General features: G+C 34.9%; 2 protein-coding genes across 3 annotated transcripts in view; both read left to right on the top strand.

Annotated features, from left to right (window-relative positions):
• LOC306875043 (uncharacterized protein) overlaps positions 1 to 18,018 on the top strand; it is a 38,226-nt gene extending 20,208 nt beyond the window's left edge. Inside the window, exon 5 of the mRNA XM_079425419.1 lies at positions 17,866 to 18,018. Within this exon, the coding sequence (XP_079281545.1) occupies positions 17,866 to 17,906 (41 nt within the window). The 3' untranslated portion in view covers positions 17,907 to 18,018. The remainder of the gene's footprint in view (positions 1 to 17,865) is intronic.
• On the top strand, positions 8,762 to 17,880 carry LOC306875073 (uncharacterized protein). Of its 2 annotated transcripts, none has more exons than XM_079425464.1 (5): positions 8,762 to 10,339; positions 14,165 to 14,492; positions 15,117 to 15,461; positions 16,455 to 16,519; positions 17,115 to 17,880. In XM_079425464.1, exons 2-5 carry the CDS (start codon positions 14,279 to 14,281, stop codon positions 17,355 to 17,357), a joined length of 867 nt encoding a protein of 288 aa, XP_079281590.1. In that variant the 5' UTR covers positions 8,762 to 10,339; positions 14,165 to 14,278; the 3' UTR covers positions 17,358 to 17,880. The 2 variants fall into 2 exon arrangements, with proteins under 2 accessions (XP_079281590.1, XP_079281589.1); XM_079425463.1 differs by lacking the exon at positions 8,762 to 10,339 and adding an exon at positions 13,161 to 13,407.
• Positions 18,019 to 19,255: the final 1,237 nt, after the last annotated feature.

Genomic DNA, 19,255 nt, shown 5'->3' with positions numbered 1-19,255 from the left:
AATTAAATGTTATTTCAAAAGCTAGAAAATAACATTTTAAATACAGATTTTTGATTTTTCTTCTTTTTCATTAACCCCGCGGCACTTTTTAAATCTCAACAGCTATTCACTGCCATTATAAAGCTTGGAAGAAAAAGGATATTTTAAAAAATATATATAAATAAAAAAATAAAAATCTGAAAGAAGAAATTCATATAAACCTAAAATGCCCCAATTAGTGGGGTAAAATGTTTGGGGCTCATCTGTGGACATGGTCTCCTCTGACATTCAGGGATGTAGAGGTTATCTCTAGGTGCTGATAATATAATAAATAATCATGAATTACAAAATTATAATAGGCTATTTGAAAAAATATTGTTAGCTGATGCTACTTGGCTAGCTACCTGATGCTAACTTGGGGTAATTTTTAAATATACAGGCCAACTATTTTTATTCAACCACCTAGTTAGAATGCATCTGATGGAAAAACAACGGATTTGATGTTCAGAACAGAGTAACTATTAAGCCATGCCCCTTGGGGGCATTTTAGCATATAGAAACAAAAACTAAATTATGCCATTCTGAAAATATAATTATATTTTTCTTCAATATCACGTGCTTCTATCTACAGGCTTTACTATTCTCATATATTTTATAAGTGTGATGTTCTATAAAACAACACTGCTGAAAGTTATAGATCATATGAAATCCATTTCCTCTCAGGTACATCACCATATATATATGTATACATTTTTTTTCCCACTAGTTTTTTTTTTTTTTTTGCAACTAATGTGATGTTTTAGTTACCGCAAAAACAACAGATTCTTAGAATCCAATGAATGAGGGCACATTAGTGCCATCTAATGGGAAAAATCATAGGCTATGTAATTCCATGCTGTAGCCACTAGATGTAATACCACGGTCTAATAATAATAATAATAAAAATTAAGCTATAATATGAATGATAGTTTATTCACATGAAGACTATTTACATTGTATTACTTTCAGTTAGCCTTTTTCTCAACTCAGCAAAACTATTACCCACCAGAAAACTTAGAGCACTGTTTATTTCATTTGTATCTTTGTTCTGGGGCACATTGAAGCTCACACCGGTGCCCAAAGTTTTGCTACGATTTCTGTGTTTTTTTAAAATATTATTTTAATATAAAAATATTAAGGTCTTATAGATCATAACACAGTCTCGGAGGTAAGAAGTGGATTATCCTTCACCTGAAATGTTAGTCTTTTCATCCTGAAATGGGAGGCAAATGTTGGATCACAATAATTAGGGACCAGTTTCCAAAAATCCCTTCACTCCATTGATGTTCTCTGTTATTCTGGACGGCAAGGGCAGTGACTGTAATATCGAGCGTATTTTGCAGTATTAAACGTATTTATAATGATTTCATCAGGCTCTGGAAATTCTTCAAAAAGGACACAAAGAATGATCTTCTCAGCTGCCATAGTTTCAACTCTTGCGTCATCAGAACAGGGTGTTCAACGCACCACCGTTTCCGTTTAATAAAGGTTTTGCACCGTTTTTTCAGGGCTGAACGCAGCCCTGGTCTTTACTCGTTCCTTGTCTGTAAAAATGCTTTAACTATATTAGCTTGGCTGGTAGGCTATTAGTTTTGGCTCTTGTATCAAAAATCACAATTGAAAAATGTAAATCTAAATCTACAACAACTCTAAAATGGCAAAAAGATCTATTTGGAAAGCTCCTTTTTTATTTAAAAAATCTTAACATTTTAGGATTCAACCTTTGACCTTCACCCAAACTTTTCAACTCAGTCATTAGCAATATAAACACATCACTGTTATTTTGAAAGCTTTTTGGTTTTATGTATTTACATTGGTTGAGGGTGAAGGCTAATCTTGTAAAGGTGAATTTCTGGTCCACTCTAGTAAAGTATACATACTTATCTATCTTTCATTCTTGAAGATAACCCCATATTACATTTTTTTTTTTACATTGAAATATCAATGATGATGCACTGACTTCTAGTAAGTTGAATGGATTCAGTAAAAACCGATCTTCAGGGAGTATGCCATTTTGAAGCATTTGTGTAATGGAAATGCCAGGCTCTCTCACCACTCAGTCCTAACGTTCACTCTCACCAGAGTACTAATCACCCGCACCTATTCTGGATTGATCTGCAACCATGTACCACACATAAGCACACACCTCACACACAGTCATTGTCTGGTCTCACATTGAGCATGGGACTGCTTACCTGTTTTCCATGCGCTGTATGACTCCAAGCCTGTACTTCATCCATGTCTCCGGTGTTCCCTCCTTGTTATCTGTGTGCTGTGTTCCTTATTGGATCTTTCCTCCTGAGGATTCTCTACTCACCTGTCTCTCCAAGGTGTGCACTGTCCAATCACTCCAGCATTCCCGAACTCTCCATTACCTGCAAGAGCAGTGAGACCGTTTACTCTTCATCCCTGATATTCTTTTGAATTCTAACTTGTTTTAATAAACTGTGACACTTACCATCATCCATCTGTCTGTTACAGCCTGTCTATATTAGAGTTATTTTAAGAATTGTTGACAATCTTTTATCTATGGATTCAGTATTTTGTAGTAAAGGGTTCTTGTCTGAAGCAGAAGACTTACGGTTTCCTATAATCAGTAATGGAAAGTCCTTCAACCACATGCTATTCACACAGACTTACATTTGACACCTCAGACACACACTCACAAACTGACATCAGACACAAACACAGCAGATACATGCACAACCTGTTTGTGCAACAGATCAAACCGCATCTCTGTACAGGTGTGAATAAATGAGACAACAGAGTATTTTGCAGCTGAGTTTTGCACTTTTTTAATGAAAATTAGATAAAACTGTATTTTAAGGACTAATTCTCATTATATACTAGCATGCATATTACTAGAATATTGGTTGTTTATTAGTAATTTTAAAGCACATATTAAAGGGATAGTCCACCCAAAAATGAAAATGACCACATGATTTACTCACCATCTAGCCATCCTAGGTGCATATGACTTTTTTCTTTCATATGAATACAATCAGAGTTATATTAAAAACATGTCCTGGCTCTTCCAAGCTTTATAATGGCAGTGAGTGGGTGTTGAGACTTTGAAGTCCAATAACGTGCATCCATACATCATAAAAATTGTTCCACACAGCTCTGGGGGGTTAATAAAGACCTTCTGAAGTTAATAGATGTGTTTTTGTAAGAAAAATATCCATGTTCAAAACGTTAGAAATCGTAATCTCTAGCTTCCGCTAACTGGTGTATGCGTGTTCACAAGAGAGTGGCGTTCCAGCGGATGATGTAGGACATAGGCGTTGTCTAAGGATATTTTTTTTTTACACAAACGCATCATTTCGCTTTAGAAGGCCTTTATTAACTCCCCGGAGCCACTTTATTTTGCTTCAAATCTGGATCACTACCCAGTGCCGTTATAAAGCTTGTAAGAGCCAGGACATTTTTTAATATAACTCCAATTGTATTTGTCTGAAAGAAGAAAGTCATATACACCTACGATGGCTTGAGGGTGAGGAAATCATGGGGTAATTTCATTTTTGGGTCAACTATCCCTTTAATGCCTTATTCTGCATGAACGTAATTTAGATCCCTTAACCCATACCTCAACTTAACAACCAATATGCAGCAAATTAGGACTTTACTGAGGCAAAATTTGTAGTTAATAGTTGGTTAATAATGGGAATTGGACATTTAAAAATGTTGCAATCGGCTGTACGATTTAGATAAATCCTTTTCTAGGTTTTAGGAGACTATTCCATCTGTCTCACACTTAAAAAACCCTTTACGATGATCCTGCTGCATGTCTACTATGATTTCCTGATGCTATATGGGGTCATTTTCACAAGTCCCAAATCTTGACTATAGACTTTGAAATTGAGGTTGTCACAGGAGGATTTGCGTCTTTGCAGTTTGATCATCATCTAATGGCAACTGGCGCATACTCAACATGATCTTCAACATTCTGGAAAAAAAAAACAAAACACAAGATCTGAATAAGATCCGATCTGCAAAACAATATAAAAGCAGCCATGGTGTTATAAGCAGGCTTAAGAAAAATGCTAATTAGCTGTTGTGCAAACCAGAAGCAACATGTGCATCATTGTGACTTTCACTTCCTAAAGCCTTCAGTTTCCTGTGAGACATTTTAACATTTAACATCCACTTAAATTTGTAAAATGCAACCTAATTTTTGTATTGGGACTACATTAATAATTTTTGTTTACAACTAAGTGAACAATGGCTCTGTAGTTAATGATCATTTAAGTTGAGTTTCTGTGGTCATCATTGTGCTGAAGAGTAGCACTTGTGCTTTTGATGTGCGTTGCTTCACTCAGAGAGAAATAACTGTGCTAATGCCAGAACTAACAATAGTGCCTTCATACTTGCTCATTTCAATTTAAATTATATTTAGCATTGCGTTTTATTGATTATATTATAGTATTGCATAAACCTGAATTGATTTTCGATAAATTCAGTTAATTGAACAAATTATTTTATGATTGACATTCACTGACTGAAGAATTCTGAACATGAAAGTTGAAGTTTGTAGTATTGATGGAGTTTAGAGATCCTGCAATCTTTCAGTGTTTCTCCGTTTCTTTGAAATGTAGAAAACAAACTATTTTGGCTTTTTTGGAACTACAATTAGATCAGTTTTTCTTTTTTTTTTTGAGTGTTTCTAGCACTGAATGATGATTATATTATGGCTTTTACAAATATCAGATACAGTACTGTTGTGTGATAGATCGTACATAAACACAGTAACATGCATCTAAATCTGACTCACTGCTGAATTTATACAGAGACACATCACATAAATAGTAATAAATTGTCTTACCGATTGATGTGCTTTTCTTTTGTGGAATGTGGGAGCAGCATAAATGATCTCTTCTTCACGAGATTGAACTGTTTTAGCAACAATGATAGATGCATTAAAACAACAAAACTCAGATATGTTTCTTTATGACTTATGTGTTATTCTTAAGGCTGTCAAATCATTAATGTATGTGATTGAATATTTAAAACAGCAACATTTTATAAAAGCATTAACAATGTTCAAACACAAAAGTCCCTATAACATATGTTTATCTTTAATAAGTCATTCCTTATTATAGATCGTTTATAATTTAAATTAATTTTAAGATTTATAATAAATTATTTTTAAGCAGGTTTCATGTAATTTAAGTTGAAATGACTTTGAAAATGCACTGAAATTGATTATAATTAAAATATTTAAGGCTGCAAGTGAACTGCGTGTTAATTTGGTTTAAATATAAATAAAACCAGAAATATGATGAGAATATTTGTTATTTAAATTATGCCTATCAAACAAGTAGAATATTTATTAGTATTATTTAGTAGTATTACTTGTTATAAAATCTGTAGGAAACACTTGCCTTCTTGATCAGTTTTTCTGTGTTTTCTGTAGATCCGGAAGATTCCGACTGCAGCTACAGTCAACAGAGATCCAGCAGCAGCAGAAATCAGCACTATTGCAGATGCAGAGACTGTAATAATCATAATGTAAGTGGATATGTCAGTCTGATCCACAACAGAACACAGAGATAAGGTCAGGAAATAAACACATATATTAGTGCTTTCTGTACCTGAATGTGTGTGGCACACTAATGAACAATTCTGCTGTGATGATGAACAATTTTTGCTGATGACAGGAACAGGCAGACGGGCTGGAAAATATAAAAGAATAGAAAAAAAAAAATATGGGTAAATGTAATCAGCAATCTTATTTTTGGGTCAGTCTGTTAAGTGAATGTCCAGTATGTAAATATTTAATCAACCAATACTGCACAAATGAACTCTCACCGTAGACAGAAACACTGAAAGTTTTTGTTGCCAGTTTAGCTCCATCTATCTTTACTTCATAACGTCCAGCATGTTGAGTTGTGATGTTTGTGATGGTCAGAGATCCAGTCTGTTTGTCCAGCTTCAGTCTGTCTCTGAACCTCACATCAGGAACATCAAATGCAGAGGACTTTGGGTTCTTAAGGCTGATTTGAGCTATCAGAGAGTTTTCAGCTCTAAATTTCCACTCAATGTCATCATCTTCATGTATTTCGGTAACACCAGTGTTTAGAGTGACAGAGTCTCCCTCCATCACTGACATTGACTCACCAAACACACCTGGAGGACACAAAAAGTTTTTGTCACAGATTAAGACTCTTGTTGGTTTACAAAGCCTAAAATCAACTGTTAATATTCACAACAACAGCAGCAGAGACACAAAATAAAATAAAAGGTGATATATTAAAACAGATAGATGTGAGTAAACCAATTATTTGTTTTACAGTAATCTCCAGTGAAACAAAAACAATAAGATTTTTTTTTTTAAATAAATGAGACATTTACAAGAATAGATAAAACAGAATCTGTCTTTAGTAGACTCAGGGTTCCTAAGCATTTGACTAATTAATTTCCATGACTTTTGTAGCTGTTTATGATTACTGTAGAAATATGTTAAATATATTTTTTAAAAGAGTTTTCTAAGCCTACATGCAGATACATTTACATTCACTGCAGAAATGTGCTTATTTTCTATGGCTTTTAAAGGGATAGTTCTCTGTACTCATTGACTCACCCTCAAGTTCTTACAAACCTGCATATGTTTCTTTCTTCTATTGAGCACAAAAGAAGAATGCGGGAAGTCAACAGGTTTGGAACAGCATTGAGGGTGAGAGTAAATGATGACAGAATTGTCATTTTTGGGTGAACTATCCCTTTAACATTTACTTTTCATGACTAGATCTGGAAATTCAATACCAGAGGTCTGAATTCAAAGTTAGTAGATCTTACAATAATTATTCATCAGATGAAAATTATGCAGTCTGAAATGTAGCGGCAGCTTTTTAACTCTGAAACAGAAAGAAATTAAGCCATACAATGATTTTATAACTTACCATTGAAATTACACCAGCACAGACAGAACAAAACTAACATGTGAGCCATTTTCTTTAACGGTTCAGCGTTTGACTATCCGCTAAAACACTTAAGCTGGTGTGTGAATCCACCTACAACAGTTTGACCCTCCCTAGTTCACACCTGCATTTGCACATTTCATAATGTTATAGTTCTTCTGGTCTTTATTAAGACTTTAACTGTTCTTAATGAACAACTTTTTTTAATCAATTAAAACTTTTTGAACATTAGTTCTCTGACTGTTAAATGCTAAAAGTCGAAGAATAACATTGAATATTGATGCTCTACATTTCATATAAAAATTAGCCTAACCCTTGTGATTTTAAAGTATAGGCTTATGTATTTATTAGATTCTCAGTTCATGTGTTTGGAAAAAACTAAATACAAAGTAACAATTTGGCATCTCACAGTACCAGTTTACTGAAGTTCATCTGAGTCAAACTGATCGCTTCTTTAGTCGGTTTTCTCCAAAAATGTGGTTTGATCTGTTGTGTGGACAAGCATGATGTGTGTGTGCGTGGGGGGCATTTAGAGCAGGTGTGTTTGTTTGTAGGTGAAGAGTTTCTTCCTGTCATGCTGTTATATGCAGCTTTTTAAAGACACTTTAATCTATGGAAAAAAAAAACAACCTTTATGAGAAACTGTTTCTGACACAAGAGAGAAAGATTACCAACAAAATTATGTTTTTAATGCATTTGTTTTTGAAAGAAATTGAAAATACTTACAATGAAGGTAATTTTTACATTTTAAATGTGGTACTTGGCTGACTTACTAAAACAGTTCTCTTTTTATACATACAGTATTCAGTAACCAAAAAATATTTTTTCACCACATTTTATTGTAAAGTTATTGAATACGTTAGCTGTATAGTGAGAGGTTTTCTTAGCGAACTCTCTGTTGTAATTAAAGAATGGTGTGAAATTTCCACCCACTATGCAGAAACAACAACAACAAAAAACCTTAGTGGCCTTTAACCCTTTCATTCTGCTGACTTTTTCTTGTTTTCTTGTTACAGTTATAAGACATCTTCTAATGGTTTTAGTAGGTTCCCAGTGCAGTGATTATAGGCTGTAAAAGATGGACGACACATATCTGCTTCTTTCCACTATAGAAAAGTGAAGCCAAAACATCTCAGTATAGGTGCCGTCATCTTGCACCAGTGACATTATTTGGAGCCAGAACCTATGCAGTAGTGATTCATATGGAGCTTGAGTCTGCACATTAGTGATTAATTTGGAGTAGTGATTCATTAGGTGCATGAGTCTGCACAGTAGTGATTCATATGGAGCTTGAGTCTGCACAGTAGTGATTCATTAGGAGTAGTGATTCATTAGGAGCTTGAGTCTGCACAGTAGTGATTCATTAGGAGTAGTGATTCATTAGGAGCTTGAGTCTGCACAGTAGTGATTCATTTGGAACCCGAGTCCATGCAGTAGTGATTGTGAGGTGGAGCCGAGGTGACTACCGCAGACCCAATCACAAGCTCAGATGACACCATACCCCATTTTTATAGTATTACTATAATTAAACTAATTAAAAGTAAACTTATTAGAAAAATGAACACTTGAACATACATCAGCATGATAAGTACTACCTAACATTACTGAAACTGTCTTTAGTGGGGGGAAAAAAACATTTGAAGTGTAATTTGACTTGTTTTAGTTTAATTCACATCCGGTTTACATGGAGAGGGCAGGGTATATGACCTACACTGCAGGCAGCCGCCAGGGCGCGATTAAATGTTTTGGTTTCACTTTTCAGGATGTGTGCGGCACACTTCGTTTAGATGTTTCCAAACCTCTAAAATGGGCCTTATTAATAACACGGGTGGGTCTGCTTAATGCATGCATTACCAAGATCCTGATATCTTTCACATAATTCTGGGAGATTCAAACTCCAAATATGAAAACAGAAACATGAAATTATACTATTTGAGTGGTAATATGGTGGAAAAATAAAAAGGCTTTGCAACTTTTGAAAGGGCTATTTCAGATCATCTCAGTCACCGTCATATGCAGTGACACAATTTTCACATTATTTTATTTCACATTATAAATGTAATGACTTTCAAGTCTAATGTTACTAACAGAAACGAAAATTGCATTACAGATATTAGTTCTCAGGTGATCTTTTCTGTTGAGGTCATTGTTTTGATGCTCGCAACTGTTCCTCAAAAAACCACCAGATGGCGTCATTATTAGTTCATCTACTGATTGCTGTAGTAGAAAAGATATAAGTATCAGTCAAAAATATCAGTAAAACCGATTATCAGTCGATCTGTAGTATTAATAATTGTCTGTTTTTATCTTTACAGATTCAAGTCTGTCTTCAGGTCCTATAGCAGGAACACGAGCATGATAGAATGACAAGCATCTTATTTAAGTATCTAATCTGAAAGTTTGTTATTGTTCAAACAGGCATCTGGAGGCAACACAATGATCAGGTAAGGTGTCTTATTTTGCCTAGTATTTCAGCGGTTCGATCAGCAGGCCATCGAGCTATTATAAAGAAATGGGATTTTCTGTGTTAAGGGATGTTTTATAAACAAATTTCGGAAGAAACACGCACAGATAATTAACACAGTCAATTCATCATTAGTAATTACACCATTTATCCCTTTAACGTTTTCCACGTTAGTCCCATTGGCGTAGTTACCAGAAAATTTCAGGTAAAAAAACGCCTCATAATTGATCTCTCTTCCCCGCATAATTCCCCTTTCCCGAGCGTTAACAGCCTCATTCTGCTCTAAGAATTCTCTCTCCATTTCATTCATTTCATTTAATTTCACTTTATTTATAGAGCACTTTACAAGTGCACCTGCAGACCAAAGTGCTGTACAATCAAGAAACACTCATTAAAACACACAACCTAAAACAACTCACATTCTACTAAACAGCAGATTAGCCCACCTTCTCAAAGGCTAAAGACAAGAAGTAGTTTTTGACTTAAACTTTAAAAGCATTTAAAGACCTCTTTTAGTACCTGAGGAAGACTATTCCAGAGCTTCGGCCCTGCAATAGCAAAGGCCTGATCCCCTTTTTAACTTTAAATGAGTACGAGGGACAGTAAGCAATAACTTATTATTGGATCTTTAGATCTCTATGTGCTTGACGAACCGCAATGAGCTCACACACGTAAGCAGGGGCCATCCCATGCACTGGCTTATTAGATATGTAAAAGAAGAGATTTTAAAATGGTTTGCAGTTAGGCTCTTTAGTGGTAGTGAATAAATAAACAGGTAAATGTATTTCCCATCTGTCATTGTAGGTGTTACTGACGTGTGATACGAGCAGCTCAACATGAAACATGAAGTCAAACAGAAACGTGCTGTGGTCTGATTTCCTCACAATGATGGTGTGATCAGTTGATGGACAAACATCTGATGCATGAGCTTCTGTTGCAGGTGTGTTAGTTTGTAGGTGAATGCTATTTGGTGGTTAAAAAGATGAAAGACATTACATCTGGTTGCAATTAATTATTTTGTTTCATGAACCTTGTATTCAAAATAAAATGTAAAGAGATACAATTCATTAAGTCGTTGCTGGTCAAACCTGCACATTTTGGATTTCTCTTTATAGCCAGCTAACGATTTTTGTTTCCAAGAATGTTCTGAGAACTTTAGTTTCCCTTTCACAGAAGGTTCTTTGAGGGTTGCTAAAAATAACCAAATGGGAACCATAAAGGAACATTAGGAAAACGTTCTGTTTTAAACTAAATTAAACTCATCAGCTCATTAGTAGCAGTGTTGGGGAGAAACTAGTTACATGATAAGGAATTACGCAATTTAATTACAAAATAAAAGTAATTGTAATTAGTTACAGTTCCTAAGGAAAAATGTGTAATTAAATTACAGTTACTTATGAAAATGTTAAAGATTACAAAGGGGGTTACATCTGATTTTTTTCACACACACACACCCACATATACAGATTTAATTGATTTCTGCAGTGACAGCTCTAAAATATGAAACACCAATGTTTCATAAGAGTTATCGGATAAGCATGTTACAGTATAAACGTCTATTTCCTATATGGGTTTATGTATATGCTTTATTTTTTTAAGATTAACAGTTTTTTTTTTTTATAAGGCAATGTTAGATTCCAGTGTTTCCTGTCAGCTATGCAAAGATTTGATTTCAAAAACAGTATCATAGCTATTAAACTATATCTTGTTATGATTTTAAATCTGTATTTAACCTCAAAATGATTTTAAAGTAAGTCTGATTTTGTGGTGGCTGTGCTTCAAAGGGGACATCAGATGCCCATTTTCCACAAGTTGGTATGATTCTTTAGGGTTTTCTCGAAATGGTCTCAGTGGTCGTGAAAAACAACACCCTTTTTACCTTGTCAAAAACAGCTCCGTTCACAGAAACTTGTTTCGCTGCATATCTCTTTACATGCTAATGAGTTCTGCTCACCCTGCCCCTCTCTTCTGTGGAAGAGCAAAGTAAATCATAAAAAAATATAAAGTGTGAGATTTAGTTCTTCTGGAGGTGCAGCTGGATCATGAACAGTGGGTTCTGCTTGAGTTTTAACTTTTTACCAAAACCTGCCTTGAATTGTCCCTCATTCAGAAAACAGTCTGGAGCAAAATGATAACATAACAACACACATAACAAATTTAGTGAAAGTGAAGTGACGTGTGGCCAAGTATGGTGACCCATTCTCAGAACTTGTGTTCATTTAACCCATCCAAGTGAACACACACACTGTGAACACATACCCGGAGCAGTGGGCAGCCATATTGCTGCGGAACCTGGGGAGCAGTTGGGGGTTCGGTTCTTGCTCAAGGGTCTCACCTTATTCATGGTATTGAAGGCGGAAGAGAGCGCTGGTTATTCGCTCCAAAATCAAAATGGCTTGATAATTGCGACTGATTAGGGAGATTAATTTCATCTGGAAAAACAAACCTCGTAATATAAAATAAAAGTGTCCTTGTTAATAAAAAATCTGATGGTGGGTTAAATTTTACGATTTTCAACCAAATTTTAAAAATGAATTGGCTTAAAACTTTTTTTTTATATATATTTTTTTATATATTTTCAGTATTGTCCCATATCATTTATTTAAAAAACTTGGAGGGTTAATTTTTTTGTTGCAGTGTCCTTATATAACTGGCAAACTTCCTATTGCTTTGGCCAAGTATCACAAACAAGTATTACTTTACTGGTCACTTCTGTACAAACACAATTTTTCTCCTAGCAGGTGTTTTATATGGAACAATGGTAAAATCATTCATAATAACAGGTCATTGTATATGGAGAATTGGGTTCAGCATAACATATTTTTTTTTATTTTTTTATTCATTTAGCTGACGCTTTTATCCAAAGCGACTTACAATTGCTATATATGTCAGAGGTCGCACGCCTCTGGAGCAACTAGGGGTTAAGTGTCTTGCTCAGGGACACATTGGTGTCTCACAGTGGATTCGAACCCGGGTCTCTCACACCAAAGGCATGTGTCTTATCCACTGCGCCATCACCACCATATTAATCGTAAACCAGCTTATTGACAAGAATGGGCAATTATACACTTACCCGAATCTTATTACAAAATATGGCTTTTTTTGTAAACGAAAAAGAATTTAACAAAGTAATTAAGGCTATTCCCAGTGGTATAATAATTTTAACCAAATTCTCTGATTTAAATATCAATGATAAAAACCTACAAAATCCCCAACTTTTTGTAAATGGTTTTTCCTTTTTTGATAAACGTTTTAATAACAACTTTATAAGAAACTCCTTTAATGTTGGATCCAATCCTCCATGTAAATCAAAATGGCTTAAACCTCATTGTATATCTTGGCATAGCATTTGGATGTTACCATATAAATATGTAATTTCTAATAAAGTAAAAGAAGTACTTTACAAAATTATTCACAGATGTTATCCTGTAAATGCAACTGTTAGCAGATATATTCATAGTGTTTGTGATAAATGTACCTTTTGTCAAATATATGTTGAAGATATTGAACATTTCTTTTTCTTTTGCCCTTTTTCTATTTCATTTTGGGTTGACTTTAAATTAGACATAACAAAAAAAGTAAACAAAGCCCTTAATTTAGAACCTCATGATATTTTACTTTGTTTTCAAAACCCATCTTTTTCTGATAAACAAATTTACATTATCAATTATCTTAGCAAAGTTTTATATTCATAAGTCAAAGTAATTCAAAAGAAACCATCATATATTCTATTTTGTAACACTGATCTTAAAATATACTTTATTTTTGTTGTTGTTGTTATTATTATGTGTGTTTGTTTTACAGACGTTTCAGAGCTTCGATGTCGAACGTCACGTTACTAGCAAATTGAGACAATTTTGGTGTTGTTTTTGACACCGACTTCTCACAGTACTACTTTCGCTTTCACTTTAGCAATAGAATGACATAAAGATTCGACAGTATCTTTACTTATTTTGGTGGGAATTATGGTCAGATTTTTTCCCACACTGTATGTTTTTCTCCTGCCTGGTAAGACATTTATTTATACGACATACTGTTATATTGTTAGCTCTGTTTCCGGGTGCAGAGACGGATATTTTTGTGACATCATCATAAATATCTCCCATAATACTGAAGAGGAACATTAGACAAATATTATAATTCATATTATTTTGTTTTAAATGTAAATGTATTTTGTCCTGTATTATGCACATACTTTGCAGCCTTAACTATTCATATTATTATAATTCTATAACTCATTAATAATCTTCTTTAACTCTGAATGTCTGAATTAAAGTTAAAATCTAATTTCAAATATCTCTAATATAAGCCTTGCTGTACCCATAAGATGAATGGGTTAACTTAAATGCATGCAAACCCAAAGACTGATATCTTTAACACTTTTATAAGTATTTGATTTGATAAAATATGATTATTTGAGTTCAAATATGATAGAAAATAACAGTAGGTTCATCACTGATCTATGAAAATATGCAGTGACTTGGTTGTATGAATGCACAAATATATGCATGAGAACAAGGGTATATGAATCAGGATGTGGGTTATGTTATTAAGTTAGTTCCTGAGACTCGTGTATGTTCGTCTGATGAGTGAATCAATGATGTTCTTCTGCTGTTACATTATGAATCCAGACATATTTCTCTATTTACAATCTCCCATGATCGGAAGAAAACCATTTTCACAGCACTTTCCTGTTGTGTGTTTTTGCCCTGCTATCTTAGATGTGATTTAAAATGATCCGTTTCATTCTTTCTTCCTTCCTCAGGTTTGCTTGGTGCTGAAAGAGGTGAAGTGTCAGTGTCAGTGATGGAGGGATATTCAGTCACTCTACACACTGGTGTTAAAGCAAACCAGCAAGGCATAATTACATGGTATTTTAATGGTATTCGTATCGCTCAAATCAATGGAGATCCCAGTAAGACCTGTACAGATGTTCAGTGTAATGCTGGTACTGAGAGATTCAGAGACAGACTGCAGCTGGATCATCAGACTGAACATCATGAACATCACAACCACGGACTCAGGACTTTATCAACTAGAGATCCTCAGCAGCAGCAGCATCAGTGAAAATATCTTCGATGTTTCTGTTCGTGGTGAGTAATTAATTCAATTATTAGACACCTAGACTGGACCGAAAGGGCACTTTAGCGTGGATATTAATAATTAATAGTTAATAAACAGGTTAGATGTTAAAATGTTTCTTCTCAAATATGATTTAATGTCCTCGTCTTTATTCATTTGGTGAAAAGCTGTGATTAGTGATATGACTGTACCTGTTATGCCTTAAATGTCCATCTTGTCTGAATGTTGTCTAGACACAAAGAACTGTTTTTCGTTGCGGTAGCTTTGTGTTTAAAGAGCTAATAAAATATATTGATTATATTTTGGGTCAAATTATTTACTCATGTGGGAAGTAGCCATATAATAAGTGGGAAACTGTATATCCAGTCGATTGTCATCATAATAAACCCCTTCAGAGTGAACCCCTTTGATGGGTTTGATTCGCATTGATGTCCTGATCACCCTGTCAGGGTTTATTCTGCGATAACAACCAGCTGGATGTACATTATCCCTTACTTAGCCATCTCTACAGTCAATCAGAACCAGGTATACAGTTAGATTACAGAATAGTCATATGTTAATAGTGTTAAAAATGCCCCCCCGCCCACACACACACACAGAAAGAACATGCCTAACTAGCTTCATTTGTGTTTCAGGTGTGTCTGCTGTAGAAACAAATGAAGTGAAGATGAACTCAGTGAAGGAGGGAGAATATATCACACTAGATACTGGTGTAACAACAGGCAAAAATTATTCAGTGACATGGTATTTTAATGACATTCGCCTTGCTTATATCACTGGAGGTCCAGAAATCTGGAAATCTCCTCGGAAATTCAGTAGCAGAATGGAGCTGGATCATCAGACTGGATCTCTCAGCATCACAAACATTAAAACCACAGACTCTGGAGATTATAAACTAGAGATCACCAACAGCAGCAGCAACAACCCTTTGCTGAGCATCAGGAGCAGCAGAGTCAAGACATTTCATGTTACAGTCAGTGGTGAGAGTCATTTAGTCAATCAGGAATGTTCAAAACTGTTAAATTGAGTTAATACATGTTTTCATTGTGAATTTTACACAATACTAAAACACAAGGCTGCGTTTATTTGATCAATTTTACAGAAAAAAAACTAATACTATATATATATTATTACAATTTAAAATAATGCTTTTCTATTTTAATATACTAAAATACAATTTCTTCCTTCGATGACAAAGCTGAATTTTCAGCATAATTTCTCAAGTCTTCATTGTCACATCATCCTGCAGAAATCATTCAAATATGTTGATTTATTATCAATATTGAAAACAGTTTCAGTTGCTTAATATGTGTTAATATTCTTCCAGGATTATTTGATGTTTTGTAACACTATACATACCGTTCAAATGTCTGGGGTCAGTATATTTTTGTTCTTTATTCATTTGAAAGAAATTAATACTTTTTTCAGCAAAAAAAAGATCTGTTGAAGTGATAAAAAAGTGATAGTAAAGATTTATATTTTAAATAAATGCTGTTGTTTCAGAGGATCATGAAAAAGTATCATAGGTTCCCCGAAAATATTAAGCAGCACAACTGTTTCCAACATTAATAATAAATCAGCATATTAGACTGATAAAGAGACACATAATCTTTGAGTTTATTCAAGAAACTATTGGTAAGCAATACTCAGACTTGAAGACTAAATCATCCATATAAGGAGAATATGACTTGAATTATGTTAAACAAACAAAAGCAAGAATTTCTTGCTAGAACATCTCGCTTAAACAAGAATGAGCGAATTACATAATATCAACATGAAAAATAAGATAAGTTACTTGTATCTGCAAACACTCAATCTCCTGCTGCACACAAATTATGTTTGGCCATCATTCACTAGATGGTGCCATTTATCTTAAAACTGATAATCCAAGTAGAAAGATGTAAATATCATTCAGAATGGTAAAACAGATGATGAATTTATCTCTAGATAGACTAATGACTGTCTGTCTTTAGGTGTTTCAGATTCAGGTCTGTCTTCAGCTGCTGTAGCAGGAATAGTTATTGTTGTTCTTCTGGTGGTGGTGTCACGAATCTGGTCCATGCTCTCCCTGTCAACCACCACTAGAGGTCACCCGTTCACCACAGTGACTTTTACACTCACAGCACATTGGACTCCATTTCCCACAATCCATTGCACAGATCACAGCTGTCACCATTCACACATCACACACACCTGATCACCATTTTCCAATCACCACCACACACCATATAAGCCTGGGACTTGCTCTTGCTCAGGGCCGAGTATTGTTAGCGTTTATCACTCTTCTAGCGATAGCAACTCTACAGAGCCATAATTCTAGTCCTAGTCTTGCCTTGTTTTCCTGCCGTGTCTGACCCTGCCCGTGTTTCCTGGATTTACCCCTTTGCCTTGCCGTTTGGACTGTGTTTGCACCTCGTTTGGGATTATTGCTTTCGACTCTGGATTATCTCTCTGCCTTGCCCCTTTGGATACTGTTCGCTGATCGTTGACCCACGCTTGCTCCACGGATTGCTCTGTCTTGCCCTTGCCATACCTGTTTGCCGATGTCTGACCCTGCCTGTTTCTGACCATGTTTCTTAATAAAGCTTTGCACATGGATCCGCACGTCTCACGTCTCGTCAGCCCCGTAACAGGTGGCTGCTGCTGTTGTTCTCATTCACCGTCACTGCAGAACTAGCACCCATGGAAAAGCAAAAGGCAAGTATTACATACAGCTGATAGAGCAAGAAGAATATGAGATTTCTTGTGTAAACATGTTTTTATGTTCAAAACATCAATGCGAAGAAACACCAATAATACATCAGTTGTTCTGTTACTTTAGACAGAAGAACAGTGTTAAAGTGTCATTCATATATTTTGATCAACTTTTCAAGTAGGATGTGATGAGGCGAGTCTAGAGTCAGGATGTGATATAAGTGTACACTGTTAAGAAGTATTCTAGTTTTAGCTTTATTTTAGTCACCACATCAAAGCAGAACTTCACAGCTGAGACAGTTAAAACTCAAGCCAATTTCACAAATAAACTAAATCAAAATATAAAATCAACTGCAGAATACTGCCTTTTTGATACTTGCCTTTATTAAATTTTACGCTTTAAATTTATTGTTTTATTTCAATGATCTAACAGTAGGATGTTTATGATCGATAAATGATGCATTGATAATCTAATTTTAGAGTCTGAGGCCAAAGTTTAATAAATCTGATTAAATCACGTATATTCAGTGATTTCAAACTCTGAATTTCTCATCAAACATGAAACATTTGAAAGAGAATTTATTCAATGACTGTTGATAACTGTTTCTCTTGTTTTCTGAACTCTTGTATTCGTGTTTTTGTATAACATTGTATTGATTTCTTTCACCTTCTGTGAATCTGTTTTCTTAGAGGTGAATCATGAGTCTAACAATCAGAGACAGATGGAATGAAACAGGATCAGGAAATGACACAAGCTGAAACAGACACTCTGTTGGCGATGATGACAGAAAATCCTCACGTTTGTCAGACAAACATCCAGTGGGTACCAGAATGGCAGTGTTATTCTTTTATATTATTATAAATTGTAATGTAAATTGTAATGTAAATACTGTGAAAGAGTCAATATTTTAATAAAAACCATTTGTTATACTGTCAGATGCTCAGATGTGTGTGTTATACTGACACTGCTCCGGGTGTGTGTTCACGGTGTGTGTGTGTTCACTGCTGTGTGTGTGTGCACGTTGGATGGGTTAAATGCAGAGCACGAATTCCGAGTATGGCTCACCATACTTGGCTGAATGTCACTTCACTTCAGATGCTCGGGCTCTTAACATTTCTAACAGTTTTAATAATTAAGCTTAATATTGTAAATGGTAAGTCTATAAGCAATTTTTTCATACCAGGGAAGAATTGCATTGTAAAGGAGGTTTATTTTGTGCCAAGAACCTGAATTTACCTGAATCAGACTTTTCCCTAACATGTTTTCTAAGTCAGCCATGAAGGAAAAGTGCCATATGTAGTCATGTCTCTTAACATTGATATACATTTTTCACATTCTGGAATGTGGAATGGGGGAATAATGAATGGGAAAACTGACATTGCTTGCTCTTGGTATGAAAATATTGAATGTCCATACAGTGCAATACAACTGTGTGTTGTCATACTATCCTGTCCAGCCCAACATGTGTTTTTTTTTTTTTTGGGTGGGTGGGGGTGGGGGTGAGACTATAAACTAGAGACTATGGTTTATTCAGTTTTAGATATGGATATTATTCTTCCACAAAAACCTGTATTAACCCCCCTGATCTGTGTGAAGCACTTTTTATAATAGATGGATGTACTTTATTGGACTTCATCTCAACAGCCACTTACTGCCATTATAAAGCTTGGAAGAGCCAGGACATTTTTTTAAACATAACTGTATATTATTATTATTATTATTTTGTATTTGTCTGTATGAAGAAGGTCATATACACCGATTCCCCTTTTTGGATTTGTCTTTTGTTTTGTGCTCATAGTAAATGTAATTAATTAGTCAGGTGAGCAAGCAGTTAATCTATAGTAATATTTATCTTTTTAAAGGCTAATTTCTATGTAAGCCTGAAAGCTGTGACATTTTAACAAATCTGTGATTATTGTTAATGCAGTTCAGAACTAAATGTAGTGTTGATGTGGGTCTAGCCATCATCATTATAACCTTCAGTAGGGAGCAGCTCAGAAATAATAGTTTTAGCAGGTCTTCATAGTTTGGGGCAGTCGAGGCCTAATGGATAGAGAGTCAGACTTGTAACCCAAAGGT

This window comes from Barbus barbus, assembly GCF_936440315.1.
Source record: "Barbus barbus genome assembly, chromosome: 9".
NCBI lineage: Eukaryota > Metazoa > Chordata > Actinopteri > Cypriniformes > Cyprinidae > Barbus > Barbus barbus.
Note: the sequence above shows the minus strand (reverse complement) of the source record. Positions and strands in the feature narration are given on the sequence as shown.